This window comes from Nyctereutes procyonoides, unplaced genomic scaffold (assembly GCF_905146905.1).
Source record: "Nyctereutes procyonoides isolate TBG_1078 unplaced genomic scaffold, NYPRO_anot_genome, whole genome shotgun sequence".
NCBI classification, from domain to species: Eukaryota; Metazoa; Chordata; class Mammalia; order Carnivora; family Canidae; genus Nyctereutes; species Nyctereutes procyonoides.
The window spans coordinates 18,082,216-18,099,615 of NW_026575136.1; the positions used below are offsets into that span (position 1 = coordinate 18,082,216).

Sequence of the window (17,400 nt, forward strand, 5' to 3'; positions counted from 1 at the left end):
CTGACTCCCCGTGTGTTTTGATAATGGAAAAAATCAGAGACAGGAGACATTATAATAAGGTGGTATAATAATCAGTAGTGGCTCTGGCACAGAACTCCATTGTTTTAACATTCTAATTTAGCATTCTAATTCCAAACTTTTTTTTTTCTGCATTTTATTATCTTTAAATACAGCCTTTACTCCCAAAATGAACTGTGAGGCAAATTCTTTCTCAAATTTAGATGAATCAGCTTCAGAGAAAAAAATAAATAAGTAGAAAAACAAATAGGAAAAAAACACAAAGATGGAAGATATTGCTGCTTCCCAGCATGATAGAACCTTAGTAGTAGCAATCTTATAATGTACCTGTACCCTAGAAGATGCCTGTCCAGCTACTGACTGAAACACAATACAGGTTGCCTCTTAATTGCAGTCCTAGGATTCTTTTCACTTTGCTCTAGGAAAAAAAAAAGGTAATCCATCTTACCTCTTGATGATGATAAGCATGTGAATATAGGTCAAACACACATTTTGCTTTAGTTATAATAGCAACCAAGAATCAAACTTGGCATAACATTTATTATCATAGTTGGATACCTGCATCCTGTATTTCAGAATAACACATGCCCTATATTATATCTGAATTTATTCTGTAGATTTATCAGCCATAATTCAAGCTGATATGGGTCTTTGGGTAAATCAACACATTTACTGATTATTTTAAAAAATCAAATAAGACTTTGTAAAAGACCCATCCTTTCTGTAGGAATGAATACTCTTCTATTTAGAGTGACCCCCCAAAATACTGGAATTGATGCACAGCCAGTTTATGAGTATATAATGTGTTTTTATTATTTAATCAATCATCTCTGGTAGTTATTCCTTTTGTTTGCCTACTTAATAGATTTGAAGTATGAGTGCTAGGTTCAGGCCAATAAGCCTCTTTTGTGGTTTACAGCTTTGCTATCAGTTTCCTCACTTCAGTGCATTAAAAAAGGGGGAAAAAAAAGGTGAGCTTATGTGAGTGACCACTCAACTGTGGCTGCAAGTTCTCCATACTCACCATCTCACTTCCCAGAAAGGGAACTAGAATAGAACTGGACTGAGTCAAAAAAAAAAAAAAAAAAAAAAGAATTGGACTGCGTCTATCACTTGTGCTCTTCTCTCTCTCTCTCTTTCTCTCTCTCTTTTTCTCTGATGTATATAGGCCTAGAAGGACAAACTCAAAAAGAAACAGGGTTCTAAGAAAACATCTTTCATATGCATTCTGTGCCCCGCTGTAGCTTTTCAGTGACTTCATGGTGGTGATATAAGGCTCTACTTGTATAAACTTAATTGGAATAAGTAATAATTTATCTTAGTTTTATGTCCTCTTTTATTCCCCTTTAATATGTTTTGGTGGCTATAAAATTTGAGGATGAGTAGCTAGGGGTTAGAGCCAAGTGTACTGCACATGGATGCTTAATAAACCTCCATGCCCTGCTAATGCACTCCTGGCCTGAGATGCTGCCTCCCACACTCTTTCTCTTCTTGTCTATCAGTGAGTGTGTTGTTCTGATATTCTGATTCTCAAAGACATTTCAGAACATTGAAATTAGCCCATCCCGGCAATGAGCATTTCCACGGGTACATTTATACAGTAGCTTTAAATAGATGATTTAAAAATGTACTTTAAATCCCACAGACAAAGTTGAAAGTTTGCGATTAAGGGAACTCACAGAGCCATGAAACATGATTGCAGCTGCTTTTCCTGGGGGTTGGAGGGGGGGGGGGTCACTTGGTATCCAGAAACAATAAAAACAGTTCTTAGTAGTGTCTATATTACTAAAAAGTATAGCTTAAACTTTTAGTTATTCCTACTCAATTTGTATTATTTTCAACTTACTTTTACTTGAGTTTCATACCAGAAAAATTCAGTTACTTAAAAAAAAAAATTAAGACTACTTAGCATTGATTCAATTATTTTTAATAACATAGCTTGTTAGCTGTTTTATTTTGGTAGTGTCTTATTACCAAAGGAAATTACATGAAAAAAAAAAAAAAAAAACACTGCTTCTTAAAGCCTGCCATGCTGATTTGAATCAGCAATGCACGTGTTCTTTAGATGTTCTTCACGGCTGGAGAAGAAGATTGCATGGCAGCCCGGGACAAAGCGCCATATGGCTGGGATAAGGTGAATGTTGATAAAGGCACATGAAGGATGGGAGGGGAGATGTCACAGCTTGTCAGTCTTTATCCCTAGAGGAAGCTCTGGTGACAGGGGAATGATTGAAATGGCACATTTGGGGTCCCTGGGCATGGAGAAGGGATAAATAATGACTAGCAATTCAATGACATAGACTCAAGGGAAAGATGGAAACAAAGGGAGCTGGGGACTGGGTAGAAACAGAGCTTTCCTACAGTTGGTAAAAGATGCCAGGAAGCGACATTGATGAGAAAGATGATTAAAGGTGGCCTCACAAAACCTTGAATAGTGACAGATGGGAAGGGTAAAATGATTAGTAAGAAAATATAGAGAAAGAAGAGACCTGATATGAAGTACATTCTTGTCGAGGTAGACATGCGGGTGACAAAAGGGAAAACAAAGGATGAGTTTTCTCTGCGACCTGATAAAGGAAATAGAGAGAGGTAGTGAGGTGACCAAGTCCTATCCTTGCATGGAGGAAGCACCCTTGTCCCCGTCTCACTTAACCTATCAGATTTAGCCCTAATTGTTCCCAGAGCCTTTCCAATAGGGATCCTGGATTTCCAACCAGATATCATGGAACCGGGCCAGCAGAAGCAGACTTTCTGCTTTTTGGATCTGAAGACAGATAAATAACAATAACCATTCACTGAGTATATGTCATATGCCAGGTACTATGAGCAGCCCTTTCCCATTTTACATCATCACGTAGCCCTGCATGTCAAATAAATTGGATCAGTGTTTAAATGTGGAGGGTAGGGCTCAGAGAAACTACATAGCTTTCCAAGTCGCATAGTCACAGAGTAGCAGAGCAGAGATCCAACCCCCCCCCCCATTTAATTGTAATTTTCTAGTCAGATCCACTTTTTACATAAATGAGGGACTAGCCACCTTCCCAAGCTGCCTGAGGTCTGCTCCACTTTGGATAAACTCTTTTAAAAAGTACCTTCATAAATAAAGTGAGAATAAAGAATATAATTGGTTCACACGTGTAGACTGACCAGTTTACCGGATATTATTTTCCTCTCCCTATGTCTTTTGAAAGACTTCAAACTCTGAAAGATGTAGTTATCTCTGTTGATATGATATTACTCTCCAGAATTTCTTTTTTCATCTTATATCTTTGTGTGGCCATAGGTAATTCTTCTTACCATGCAACCTTGTCCTGGCAAGTCTCTTTGATATATGGTTTGGGGATAAGAATCACACTTCCTATAACAGATCCCCAGGTTCTTTTCTGGTTGTGTAGGTCAGCTCAGACTTTTCAGGCTTCTATTCTGCTTCTTAATGAAAGAATTATTTCTCTTAGGAATCATTCCTATACGAACACATCTTTTGCATTATTTGGCACATATTTGGATTTTAGGAACATGTTCCCCTCTCATTTGGTCTGAAATGAAATAGTCTCATCATAAATATACATTCCCTTGGAATCTTCCTGAGAGTTCAGCTTTTTAATCTACTTTGTAATTTATTAGCAGAGTAATAATGATTAACATGACCAGCTTATAGTAATAGCTCAGTCCCCTCCCAGTACATAATCTCAAATACCCGTTTTTGAGGGTTCTGAAAGGGGATTTTTAAAAAGATTTTTATTTGCTTATTTCAGAGAGAGAGAGAGCACAAACGGGGAGGGGCAGAGGGAGAGGGAGAATCAGACTCCCTGCAAAGCAGGGAGCCTGAAATGGGGCTCAATCTCAGGACTCTGGGATCATGACATGAGCCAAAGGCAGACATTCAACCAACTGAACCACCCAGGTGCCCCTGAAAGGGAATTTTTTAGCCAAAGTCTTAACATTAGAATTTCACAAGTTCGCCGTACCTTTCATTTAGCTAAGACTACAAGAATGCATTGGATACCTAGGATGTCACTAAATGTATGGTACTAGATTTGGCTATTAGAGTCATAAACTGTAGACTTGGCTTCTACTCTTACAGAATATGTAATTTGGCATAGGATACCAAAAAATGACTAGACCATTAGAGTTCCATGTAGGAAATTTCCAGAAGGGACTTCTCCTAGTCCTGTGAAGGTCCAGAGCTAGAGGTTCCAAAATCAGGGTGGGAATCAGTGAGGTGTTACCTGAGCAGAAGTCTGAAGAAGCAGTCCAGGTCAGAGAAGCAGAGCCATTGGAGGGAGGTATTCCAACTCAGGTTGCAGCACACAAAAGTAGCAGAGGTGAAAGCATGAGGTTTTCATGGACCTGATGGGATCAGTGACCCCAGAGACCTTCCCCTGCATCCTTCTCAGGCTTACCCCTGCCTGAGACAACTAAGAATGTAGAACTGGGATGTAGAGGAGCAATAGGAGAGGTGGGAGGAGACTGGTCCTTGTCGGTGAAGCTGGGACAGGGAGATTACTCATTACGGAGCTGGCTTTCCTTTCTGGAATTGGGAGATGGATTTAAAAAGGCCTTCATGCAATGATTTATGCATCGTAATCCCTCCATGAATATTGGATGGATTAATGATTGGATACATAAATTGATTTACCAAAGGAAATTTCATAGCACTACTACTATGATAGTTTGTAAAATGATCAATTAAATAGGATTCTGGGAACAGAATAGAAATGGTCTAGTGAGAACATGTGTTCTGATTTCTAAACAACCACCCTACTGAAAATTTAGGATGGAATTTAAAAGAGACTTCTTGTAATTGTCTTATATGTATACACCTTACGTCTTAAAAATAGTTCCCCATTCTCTTAGGGAAAAAACTATAGTTTAAATATGGTTTTTATTGTTGTTCTTATTGTTGTTTTGTGGGATGCACCATTCCAGGAAGTACTACAATACCAGGTCAATGTGTGGAGTGGGTGGAGCAAGCTCTTATTCCATCTCCTGCTCCAAAAATCCATTTAACACATTGTCCTCTTACGGAGGATGTATTAGATATTAAACTGATAAGAACAGATACTATACTTGATCTTAGCTAAAAGGCCGAGAAGCAATTAAAAATAATTCTTCACTTCAAGCACAACAGTAGGAACTTAGACATTCAATAAATATTGATTATTCCATTTTAGATACTAACCCACTACGTTCTTTTATGTAATTTTTAATATTTAATGAAATATTATGGAAATCATTAACTTTTATCTCATATTAATTTAAAATAAAAAATGGTTTCAAATCATTATTATTTTAAAATTCATATTTCTTAGTTTTACTGAAGTTCTCAATATACTAGCTCGAAAGCCATGATTCTTTGAATATTGAAAATACCATGAAATTGTAGGAAAAAAGTGCTATTCTTAATAATCACAATCTTTTACAGCTGAGCTTCTTTTTGGTAAGTTCGCAAAATTACTTTGTAAACTATATAACATTATATCAAAATGTAAATTTTGTCCACTTCTTCATTTTGACAATTAAAAGCTAGAGTTTGGGATCAAAGGAACAATGATAAGAAAAAAATACAAAAGGAAAAGGAATCGAGTTTGCCCTGAGAACAGTTAAATGTTCCTTTAATTTTACTAATGTCATCTATTTATATTTTACTTAAATATGAAGGCTAATAAGGAGATGCAGCAAATAAAACATCTAGTTGATCTGGCGACTACATTTATAGTATTTTCGTTAATAATATGGAGAATGACAAGGAAATAAGCCTATTAGTTGTTTGATGTTTAACGCAAATTAAATATTTTATGTGTTTGTGAATACATCTTATTATCGTTCATGTGCCTCATAGGGAGTGGAGGTCAGGGAGTTCATAAACTCAGGGAAAAATTAATGCCTGTAAACATTACATCGTAAAATTCTAAGAGAAAAAAACTCTCTGGTATCTAGACAGACCATGGCTTTATAGAAAAATTAACCCAAGAATGTAATTGTTACCAAGGCTATTGCAATGGCATCATGAAATAGTATTAGTACCAGTACCAGCAGCAGCAGCAGCAGCAGCAGTAGTAGTAGTAGTAGTAGTAGTAGTAGTAGTAGTAATAGTAACTAGTAACTTAAAAAACTAAAACTATTTTTTGGAGTTATACTATTTTCAGAAATCACTTCCTTTTCCTGGATTTTGCTATGATTGATTGATTGATTGATTGATTTTAAATATTTTATTTATTTATTCATGAGAGACACAGAGAGACAGAGACACAGGCAGAGGGAGATGCAGGCTCCATGCAGAGAGCCCGATGTGGGGCTTGATCCCAGGACCCTGGGTTATGACCTGACCCAAAGGCAGACGCTCAACCACTGATCCACTGAGGTGCCCCTGATTATTTATTTATTTATTTTAGAGATTCTTAAAAACAAAAACCAAAAACCAAAAAAACACTATGTTATAGTATGGTAAATTTGCTTCCTCTTCTCCATGACAACAGATAAAGAAGCTGTAACCATGGCAACAGTAATGGGCCGGGGAGATTAGGGCCAGCCTGGAGATTAGGCCTCCTAGAGCAAGAAAAAAGTCCTGATTGGTTCCTTATTGAGACCTTATGTGAAGACGAGTTACTGTTGAGAGAAAGCATGGAGGATTAGTAAGAACAAAATTAATTCCCTGTATAAAGAAAGGAGCCATCCCTTTGTTAAAAATGTGTCTGCTCCTTTTCAAACGAGGACTGTTTAAATTGAGGTAAAAGAGTTCATGATTAATTCTATTCTGAGATTTATCTGTGTCATCTGCGTCTAGACTAGCTCTGTGAGAAGGCACTCCTGGAGGCCCGAAGAGAAAAGCATCGTGCACAGACCCCCATTGCTCTCCTTCTTGGCAGCCCCTGAATAGGTGGGGAAGCCAATGCAGTTTTGATGTGATACCATCTCTAAATTAGGTGCCTTTAGGGAAAAAAGGAATTGAAAATTTTTCACCTGTAGTTTTAAAACTAATTTGTCTAACTTCTTGAGGATTCTCAAAAGATTTTTTCAAGTCACCATTGATCACATTTTATTTGTATAGATCTTTTGTAAAAAAAATATATATATATATATAATGATGATCCCATTTGCTTTAAATTGGTAAGGTGTGTAGGTGTTAACATTTTGAGAAAATGAGCTATGATTTTGCAAGGATACATAGATAAAGGGGTTACTTTTTTTTTAATGATAAATGTATAGACCTGAGAATGGTCAGATGGTATGAATATTTTTTTTAAAGGATTTTGCCAAAATAACTGCTAAAAAGCCGACTCTTAGAAACTTCAACTGACAATGTAAGAGAGTGTCAGTCACATCCTGGCCAACCTTAGATATTAACATTCTCTAAAGTCTTGCTTCTCTGACCGATTTTTTTTTTAATACATTTGATTCTGACAGACATTTTAGATTTATTTTAATGCACACTTTGTTTACTGTCAGGTTGAGCCCTACGATTCTAAAAATAATAATAATAAAAAAATAAAATCAGATTCTTTATTATTTTATTGATTTTTTTTTACTTTTTTTGTATAGTAGATATTAACTATCACCTGTTGGATATTTTGCAAATACTTTGGGTCATTCTTTCCAGAGAAGACAACACTAAACTAAGTGAAGAGGGACAGCAGGAGTTAGGTGGATGAGATGGGTCTCGAGTGGGAGTAGCTCTGGGAAGGCTTTGGGGGGTCGCCAGGGGACCTACATGGAGAGAGCTTGATTAATACAAGCAGGAAAAAGCCAGGGAGCCTACAGATCCTTTGTCATTCTTAGGTGTGATGATTGGGTGTTCATGCTTTTGTGTGACCTGTGCCTCCTTCAAACTGTGTTAAGAACTCAGCATAACACTCAGCACTCATTCCTCATCTGACATGGAGGAGAAAAGCCAGGGAACCTCCATGTGAGCTTCATGAAGGATGCCTCATCTATTTTTGCCTTTGTCTCCTCTGTACCTAGAAGGGCTGGGGTTGGGTAGGCACTTTATGAATATTTTTTTTTGGATGAGTGGATCTACTGGATGCTGCTTACTGTGGAAATCTTGCAAGCCTCTCTCCAAAGTGGTATTTTTGTGGCAACAGGAACATACTAGGCTATTATGCAGGATGGCCCTTGAAATCACCTCAATCAGCGGTGGAGGAGGGGTGGATAAATACCTCCGTCTGCTTCCCTCAAGACAGATAACCTAGAGGCCTGTGCCACAATGGCCCCAGAGTCCCCAGTAGAGTTGCTTTCCAGTTTCCCACAGTGCTAACTGCCAGATAAGTCACTTTTCCTAGGCTTCACTTCCTGCCATCTCACTTCCCACCTTCCCAATCATTTGCATGTAAATCCTTTTCTTAGGGCCTCTTTGTGGAGGAAGGCAGACCAAGAAAAGTGATAAACAGGAGCCAGCCCAGTAGGCCCATTTCAAAGTTTGGAGATTCCTTGAGGTAAAGAGTAGACACTGAGGATAAATAAATATTAGGTAGTATGAACAAATGTGTCCTCTTATAAGCTTATTCCGGATGCTGTACACAGAATACATTTGAGGGGGATGAGTGGAAAGGAAGCAGAGGCACTGGAGAAGACAGAAGGATGGTGGAGTGGAGACAGAAGGATGGTGGCAGTGGAGGGAACACAGAGTAGATTTACCAGATGTCCGGGGGCGGGGGGTAGTCCTAGAAGGGATGACCTAGAGGCAAGGGTAGGGGATACCCTTTGGGTTTCTGGGTTGTACAGTCACGAGGACGATGTATACAAGTGAGTTGAGCAGCCTGGGAGGAGAAGTAGGCTGAGTGGACAGTGACGGGGGTGGGGAGGATAAATTCACATAAGCGTGCTAGTTTGAGATGTCCAGGTGTGTAGAAGTACAGGGTTTTGTCAGGAGGTTTAATAACACCCATATTTTTAAGACAGATACTACATATCCAGGCATCAATCTCTTCCCTCTCCTCACCACTCTGCCACAAAAGATGGACTCACTTGCTTCTAGCCTGCCATTTGTTTCAAATACTGTGTTGATCAAAAACGAGGCTTTAAAACCTCTTTCTCTGTGCAACTGGTTGTGTATTGTCAATTGATAATGTTTCTGGAGCTATTGGGGAACGAGATAGGCCCCCTCACCCCAGGGGACTTTCCAGCTAACAGGAGTGTAGTGTGTAGCAGGAATAGCGATTCAGTCTGCCTCTGTAGAAAGTGAATGCAAGGATGGAGACTAAGTTTGGAAAGAACTAGAGAAAATAGCCCACAAAAGCCAGTTTGAAGATTAAATGTACGCAAATGGGTCCTTGTGATTTGGGGCTAGAAATCACCTGTCAAAATGAATGTGTATTCCCTGCCCTTGGGAACTTGAAAACATAAAATGAACTATGAATGCGCACACACACACACACACACACACACACACACACACACACACATTTAATAGAAAGTTCTATTACAGATTATAAATGCCCCAAATATTTATAAAACTAATTCTTCAACTGTGGATGACTTATTCCTGTGATTAACAATTGTTAAATTTAGCTGTACCTACAGTGATATCCTACAAGCATGGGGCGAGCATCTTATGTCTGGTAGAAGAAGGGTTTTTTCTATCAGTTCCTTTCTAGCGGAAAGGAAGAGTCTGTGAGAACTCTTTCTACTTTTGGTTTGCTTCCATACTTTGATTTGCTGTTCCTTCAAGTTGTATCTAAAACACAGTAGTCAGGCTCTGAGTAGAATTTGGTTTTGTGAAAACTGCTCGGTTTCCTGAGGCATTTATCCCTGTCTATGTCTAAACAGAACATTTTTAATTGTTACGGATCCCATGAGTAAAGGAAATTGGACAAATATGCAGTAAAATCGCATGTCATTAGTTAGCTACCCTCTCATAAGCTCCAAGAAATTCTAGTATACCTTTTTTTTAAAGATTTTATTTATTTATTCATGAGGGACACAGAGAGAGAGGCAGAGACACAGGCAGAGGGAGAAGCAGGCTCCTTGCGGGGAGCCCGATGTGGGACTCGATCCCGGGATCCCAGGATCACACCCTGAGCCAAAGGCAGAGAGGCTCACTCACTGAGCCACCCAGGCATCCCTCTAATATACCTTTGATTCCATTTACTGATTGTTTGATTTTCCTTGTTTTTCTTCCTTCCTGTAGAATGGCCCATACTGGGTTTGCTGCTGGGTCTGTACATTTCCTCTGACAGCCTCCTCTTCTTCCTCCCTAGCTATCCCAAGCTCCAGTGTCCTCCCTTCTGCTCCCAGAGATGTGGTCCCCGTGCTGGTGTCCAGTCGGTTTGTGCGTCTCAGCTGGCGCCCACCTGCAGAAGCCAAAGGGAACATTCAAACCTTCACGGTCTTTTTCTCCAGAGAAGGTGACAACAGGTGGGTGCTATTAGTACCTCATCCACCACTTCCTTAGGTACATACTGTGGCATAAAGGAACCTGCAGGAGATCTTGAACTAGGACTTTGGGGACCATATGGAATCTCAGCTCTGCTCATTATTCATCAGTAAGTGGAGATAATTTATCTCCATGGCCTGTGTGTGTCTTTTAAAGTGGGATCGTTTATAGAATCAAATAAAGTCATTTATAGGAAACTTCCTTGAAAAAAGACAAGTATGGGAATATATGATAATCAGGTTTTTTTTTTTTATTTCTTTGATTTTCAAAGTGATAAACAGAGGAACAGAATTAGGCTGTGAATTAACAGGACAGGGTATGAAAGAACCACAGAGTGTAATCCCAGCTCTGTCATTGACATTACATGATCTCAAGAAAACCACGTTAACTTCTCTGAGCCTGACTTTAGTGTATAATAAAGGGCAAATGATACTACTTAGCTCCCAAGTTTTTGTTGTTTTTTTTTTGTTTTTTGTTTTTTTAGGATTAAATTATGTTGCATATGTAAAGGTCATACAAGAATACCTACTATTTGGTAGAAATTGTTGTTCCTCTTTATTTTTTAAAGATTTTATTTATTTATTATTTGAGAGAAAGAGAGAGAGAGAGAGTGGGTGGGGGGAAGGGCAGAGGGAGAGAGAATTTCAAGCAGACTCTGTACTGAGCACAGAGCCCAGCACAGGGCTGAATCTCTCACCCTAAGATCATGACCTGATCCAAAATCAAGACTCAGATGCTAAACCAGTTGAGTCACCTGGGCACCTCATGTTGTTCCTCTTTTCACCTGTCACTTGATCTGTATATCCCTGCTTTCAAGACTGCAACCTATTATTTTTCTTGATTTTTCTCAACACTTTCTCCTTGAAATATTTCATGATTTTAAGACTTTGAAGTTTGATTTTTAAGTGTAGCATAGGGACACCTGGTTGGCTCAGTGGCTGAGCATCTCCCTTCAGCTCAGAGCATGATCCTGGGGTCCTGGGGTCCTGGGGTGGAGTCCCACATCAGACTCCCCACAGGGAGCCTGCTTCTCCCTCTGCCTACATCTCTGACTCTCTCTCTGTGTCTCTCATAAATAAATAAATAATAAATAAATAAATAAACAAATAAATAATAAATAACTATTAAGTCTAAGGTAGATATTAGATAAATCCCAATTTCTTGTCTAAGAATAAATTGTGGGGGCACCTATGAGATGCATTTGATTAGACATCTGACTCTTGGTTTCAGCTCAGGTTATGATCTCAGAGTTGTGAGGTCGAGCCCCATGTTGGGCTCTGCTCTTAGCTTGGGGTCTGCTTAAGACTCTCCTTCTCCCTCTGCCCCTGCCCCCCACTGTCTCTCTCTCTCTCGCAAATAAATAAAAATTAAAAAATTAAAACATAAAGAAAAGAAACTAACATTTCTTTATTTCTTTAAATTTACTATACTTATTTTATATTCTATGTTTGATTATTCTAATATCTGTAGTTTTTATGAATCTGATTCAATGATATGTTTCTGCTGACTTTTCCTCATAGTGGCTTGTTCTTTTTCATGTATGGGTAATTCTTGATTGTTAACTCTAATCCTTAGAAATTTCTCTGAGGGTATTTTTGAGACCAAGTATTAAAGAACAATCTTCTGGGAGGATGTGATTTACCAAAATGAGACCATGTTAAAGTAGTATTTTGCTAAGGTTTGTTTAGTCCATACTGGTCTCATGCTGATATTTTATTGCTCATGAGAAAGTCCATTAAGTATGATAACATTTTTTTCTGCCATTTTTAACATATCAACTCACATGGGTAAATGCAGACTTGTAAGGAATTCTAAGATTTTTTTGTTGTTCTGTTTCAACTAAACCAAGGCTGGGAGTGTATGTTCAGTTCTTTCAGGAGGCTAATTTCATTTTCAACTTCACCCATGGAAGTTTTCTCTTTTAGGATCCTGGCTGAATGTGAGGTTCTTTAATCAGACCATACATACCACTTTACCTGCAAGCTACATTTCCTATTCTTCTCTCCTATTGGTTTCTAAAACTTCTAGCTCCCAGACTTCTATTGATAGGCACATACCCTCAGGCTAATACCAGCTCCACAAGTCGGCTTTCTCAATATAATTTTCTTATTTTGCTGCCAGTATATTATAGATAAAAAAAAACACTTTTTTAAATAAAAGAGATTTTGAATAATTTATGCAACACTTTAGATGTGCCATAACAGAAGAGTTTTTCATATATCTAATTTGCCATATTGTCTGAAATGGCATTTTGAAATATTTATTTGAATGCCTATATGATTGGTATCATTATTATATATCACTAGTTCTTGACATTTGAGCAAGTGCATTTGCATATAAGTATGTTCAGTGTTTGGGAAATTTTATTTAATATTAGAGCATAAAGCTACTTTAAGCACTTCACTTAGAAGGAATCAGACACCTGAAACTAATATTACCCTGTATGTTAATTAAATGAAATTGAAATAAAAGCTTAAAAAAAGAAAGAAGGAATCATAAAAGCAAGGAACCCTTCTTACTAGACCTTTCCATTCCAATTCTTAGGCATTTTTTACTTTCCTTCCTCCTCATCAACATTTGGGTTTTCAGTTTGCCAATTAAAGGCTGTCAAAGAGGTCATCATGTGAAAGCTAAGAGAAACACTGGTTTGCTTCGGAGAAACACTGGGTTGCTTCAGAGAAACACTGGGTTGCCAAACCCCATGATTCTGTAGAGAACTACACCTATTTACAAATGTACTCAGCCGAAGTACTGTGCCTCTCACGTAAGGATGGAATGTCATGTTCTTCAAGTGATGAGGATTTGGGTAGCGCAACTAGGGTCTACATAGATGTTGGTCTGCTGATTTGGCTGAGTCCCGAGAGCCACATCTTTTCTTACATTTTAAACCTTTTCTTATATAGAACCATCTGAGGATGGACCCCCATTGGTAGGCAGGAGTTTCTGAGATGTGGCAGCCGCTTCTTTCATCCTTAAACCCAGACTGCATTCACTTTCTGGAAAGTCTACTAGCCAAAGTGTAGCCTGTTTGATTCATCTACATAGTTGGAATATTTTGGGGGGTGGGGGCAGCATGGGGAGAGTAGAGAGGGAGAGTGAAAAAGAAAGGGACAGAGAGAAATAGAGAGAAATGGCAAGTGCCCTAGGGGGACCCACTTTTTCATAGGGCCGAGCTCACACTGATCCTGGCTTCCACCATTCATTCTTTTGTAGAAGAATGACATAGACGGCTGTTACAAGTGTCCCGGTGCCAACTGAGGTACCGAGACAAAGTGTGGGAAGAAGCCAGGATTCAAGTGTGAGGCTTAGTCTAGTCTCTAAAATGTGTGAGTGCTTTAAACTTACAATGATCTTCAGGAACCCCCTCAGGATTCAAAAGGGGCAACATAGCTTGGGCTGGCCAGAGTGGCAGTTAGTGTAGTATGATAATCAGAAGGAACCAGAAGGAACAGCACAACTTTGTCCATGCTGCGTCTCAAAGTGCTTTCTAGTCCGCAGCAATAAAGCATAGCATTTTTCAAGTTTCTTTTCTAATTTGACCTAACTTTAAAATAAGAGAAATATACATTGTACACATATAGCCCATGTTCCCTATGATCATCCATTACCACAATGAAGTCGGCATTCATTTTAGTCTCATCTGCAGCTCTTTAACTCCGTGACCTTATGATGAGTCTTTTAGTCTTTGGATCTCAGTGTGTGCAGCTGTGAAAACTGGAGGTAATAATTCTTGCCTAATTATCTTCATGGAGCCACCTGGATTTCCTGGAGCTACCTTAAATTTACCCTGCCCAAACCATACTCACTGTCTCCTCCTTAAGTTTATTTTCCTTTCTTTTCTTGGTATATGTTAGTACCTTCCATCCTGTTGACCAAACGGAAAATCTAAGTCATATTTTATTCCTCCCGGCCCCTTGGTTCTGCCATCAGTCATTCTGTCTTGCCAAGTCTACCTTGGCCACAGCTCGGCGATGCCCTCTTTATTCTATCTCCATCATCACCGGTCTGATCTCTGACAATAGCTTCTTGCCTTCTAATCCATCCTCCTCACTGTCTCTTCTAGTTATCTTTCTGAACTACAGTTCAGATTACTCACCCTACTGGGGAGAAAATGTGAATGTTCTTAAATTTAAATGTGATAAAATTTCTATATAAAGACATGCCACTAATAACTTATGAAGTCGGGACACCTGGGTGGCTCAGTGGTTTAGTGTCTCTTGCTGTGACCCCAGGGTCCTGGGATTGAGTCCCACATCGGGCTCCCCAGGGGGAGCCTGCTTCTCCCTCTGTGTCTCTGCCTCTCTCTCTCTCTGTGTCCCTCATGAATAAATAAATAAAATCTTAAAAAAATAACTTACAAAGCCTTTGAATGGAAGTCTACATCCAATCTATATCCAGGTAGAGTGTTGTTCCCATGGTTAAGCATATGCCACTGAAGTCTAAATGGCTGAATTAAAAATGGTACTACTGTTTATCAGATGTGTGACTTTTGTGCATTTATATGTGAAAGACAGGAATAACATCTCTCGGGGATGATAGCCAAGGTGAAGATGAATCACACCTCTCAGAATTGCAGTGAGAACTAATTGAAGGATTTGAAGCAACACATCTAAGACAGTCACTGCCCATAGGCAGAATGGAGGGGCTTGGAACAGTGTGAGCTCAGAGACAATGTGGGAAAGAGACTGAAAATAAGGCCCAAAGGTAGTAATCATAATAAAAATAATAACATTCCTGGTTTTGTATGAACCATTTAATAGCTGCTCACTCTTTCCTACTTATAAACTTTTAATTCTCTCCTTATCTACTGAAATCTTTCTTATCTTCCCAGCCCATGGTTAGTTAGTCCACACCCCCGTGGTTAGTTAGTCACTGTCCTTGTCAACAGCCATCCCTGCAGCCTCCTCAGCATCTCCGCTTCACACATCCTTCTTTTATCTCACTCTCTAGACTCTGATTTTCCTATCTTCCATTTAGGACTCTGGCTGCAGCAAACCTTTGATTCCACAGGGAGCAATCCCTTGGTTCTACGGTGTGTTCTTGGTCCTTCATCCCTTCTGTTTTCCTTCACTCATTCAGCAGCTAAAACCCCAGAGCCCATTATTATGAACACTGACGTACAACCAAAGTTTTGCTTTGCTGTTCTTTCATCTCATATTAATTTCTCAGCAGAAGCCAACTCAAGTAAATGTTACTTTCCACCTATTCTCTACGTGTACTCTTGTAGCTGAATTCCTTGAAGAAAATATGTAATTGTGCTGACTAGTCTTTAAATTTAGAGCTACAGATATTGATCTGCCCCTTACCGCTGCTGGAGATTGTATCACGTACATCAGGCAGCCTCTCTCACAATACACCCCTACTTACATTCCATGTCTTTTCGTTTCAAGTCTCCAACACTTTCCTTCTTTCCCTTACCCTTAGTTGACTTTGCTTCTAATCTCCTAGAAAACAGTAGTAATCAGAAGGGGAGCTGAGAGAGTTTTCATATCTGACTTCCTAACCCGATGTGTCCTTAAGCATATGTCTCCTCAAATGTCTATAAAAAACTGCCCATACTCTTAACAAATAAGGCCAAACTTTCACTTATGCACTGGATTTTATCCTATCTTTAAACAAAAGAGCAAAGCTTCAGCTATCCCCTTTCTGCCCTCATTATCGATTTGTCCACTCTATGGATCATGTCTATCAACATACAAGCGTGCCCTTATTTAGATTTTCCATCCCAACCAATCCCCCCCCATCCCATTTCTCCCTCCTCTACCACTCTGCTCTCTCTTCTCTTGTATAGCAAATTTCCTGGAGTTGCCCAACTTCACCCCAATCCTTTACCTCCTATTTCAATTGTGACTCTCTTTTTAAGGGATTTTATGTATTTATTCATGAGAAAGACGAGAGAGAGAGAGAGAGAGAGAGAGAGAGAGAGAGGCAGAAACACAGGCAGAGGGAGAAGCAGGGTCCTGCCTGATGAGGGACTTGATCCCAGGACCCCAGGGTCATTACCCGAGCCAAAGGGAGACACTCAACCCCTGAGCCACCTAGGTGTCCCTCAGTTGTGGCTCTGTCCCTAATATCTCACGAAACTGCTCTTATCTGTAGGTTCACCAGTGGCTTCCATGTTGCTAAACTCAATAGTGAACTCCCAGTCCTCGCATTACTTGGGCAGTAAGCAAATTCTGTCATATTTGGTCACTTCCCCTTTTGTGACACTTACTATTCCTTCGGGTTCTACTACATGCACTTTCCTGGTTCTATTCTAATCCCTCTGGCCACTCATTTTTAGCTTCTACTTTGTACTTCAAATCTCCCTGACCTGTGAGTATTGGATTGCCCCAGGGCTCAGACTTTGAAGATCTCTTTTTATCCAGATTGTGATTTTACATTTTGTCAGTATGCTGATGTCTTCCAAATTTGTATCTCTGGTCTTGACATTTTACCCGCAAACCTGAATCATATATCCAAATTCTTTCTTGGTCTCTCAACTTCTGATTTCTTACGAGCATCTACAAATCATCAACAAGGCCAAATCTCTGCTTTCCTTCAACCCTCCTCTAAATATTTTATTATTCCAGAGATTGCCCCATTCCCGTGATGTGTACATATTTCTCATTATTCAGGCCAAAGTTTTTGGAGTAATAGTTCTTTTCTTTTTCTTTTTCTTCTATCCCATAACCAAAAACATCAAGCCTTAGCAACACTATCGAAATGCATCCTAAATCCATGAAACAATATAATGCTTGATATTTGCCACAAAATAATACTAAGGACTGGCTATAAGTTTCAGTTTTGAGCTGAGTGATGGGAATAAAGTGGTTCACCATATTATTTTTGTTTTGTTTTGCTTAAAATTTTCCATAAAACAAAAATAAAGTCAAATAAATGAATAAAAATAAAACATATGCTTAATCTTACCACTTCTTGCCCCTTATTATTACCACCTAGTCTCATCTGAACTATTGCAATAACCTCTCAAGGCTGTTCTCCCCACAGCAGCAGGAATAAATCTT

General features: G+C 39.1%; 1 protein-coding gene, 1 non-coding gene and 1 pseudogene across 2 annotated transcripts in view; 2 read left to right on the top strand and 1 right to left on the bottom strand.

The window, feature by feature from the left end:
• Positions 1–17,400, top strand: part of LOC129495456 (netrin receptor DCC-like) — a 735,527-nt gene that overhangs the window by 399,883 nt on the left and 318,244 nt on the right. Inside the window, exon 9 of the mRNA XM_055302992.1 lies at positions 10,218–10,374. Coding sequence (XP_055158967.1) covers positions 10,218–10,374 — 157 coding nt within the window. The remainder of the gene's footprint in view (positions 1–10,217; positions 10,375–17,400) is intronic.
• Positions 4,929–5,118, bottom strand: LOC129495635 (U2 spliceosomal RNA). The gene has a single exon (XR_008661574.1). It is a non-coding gene; the product is annotated as a U2 spliceosomal RNA (small nuclear RNA).
• LOC129495639 (small nucleolar RNA U13) lies at positions 7,780–7,896 on the top strand (annotated as a pseudogene).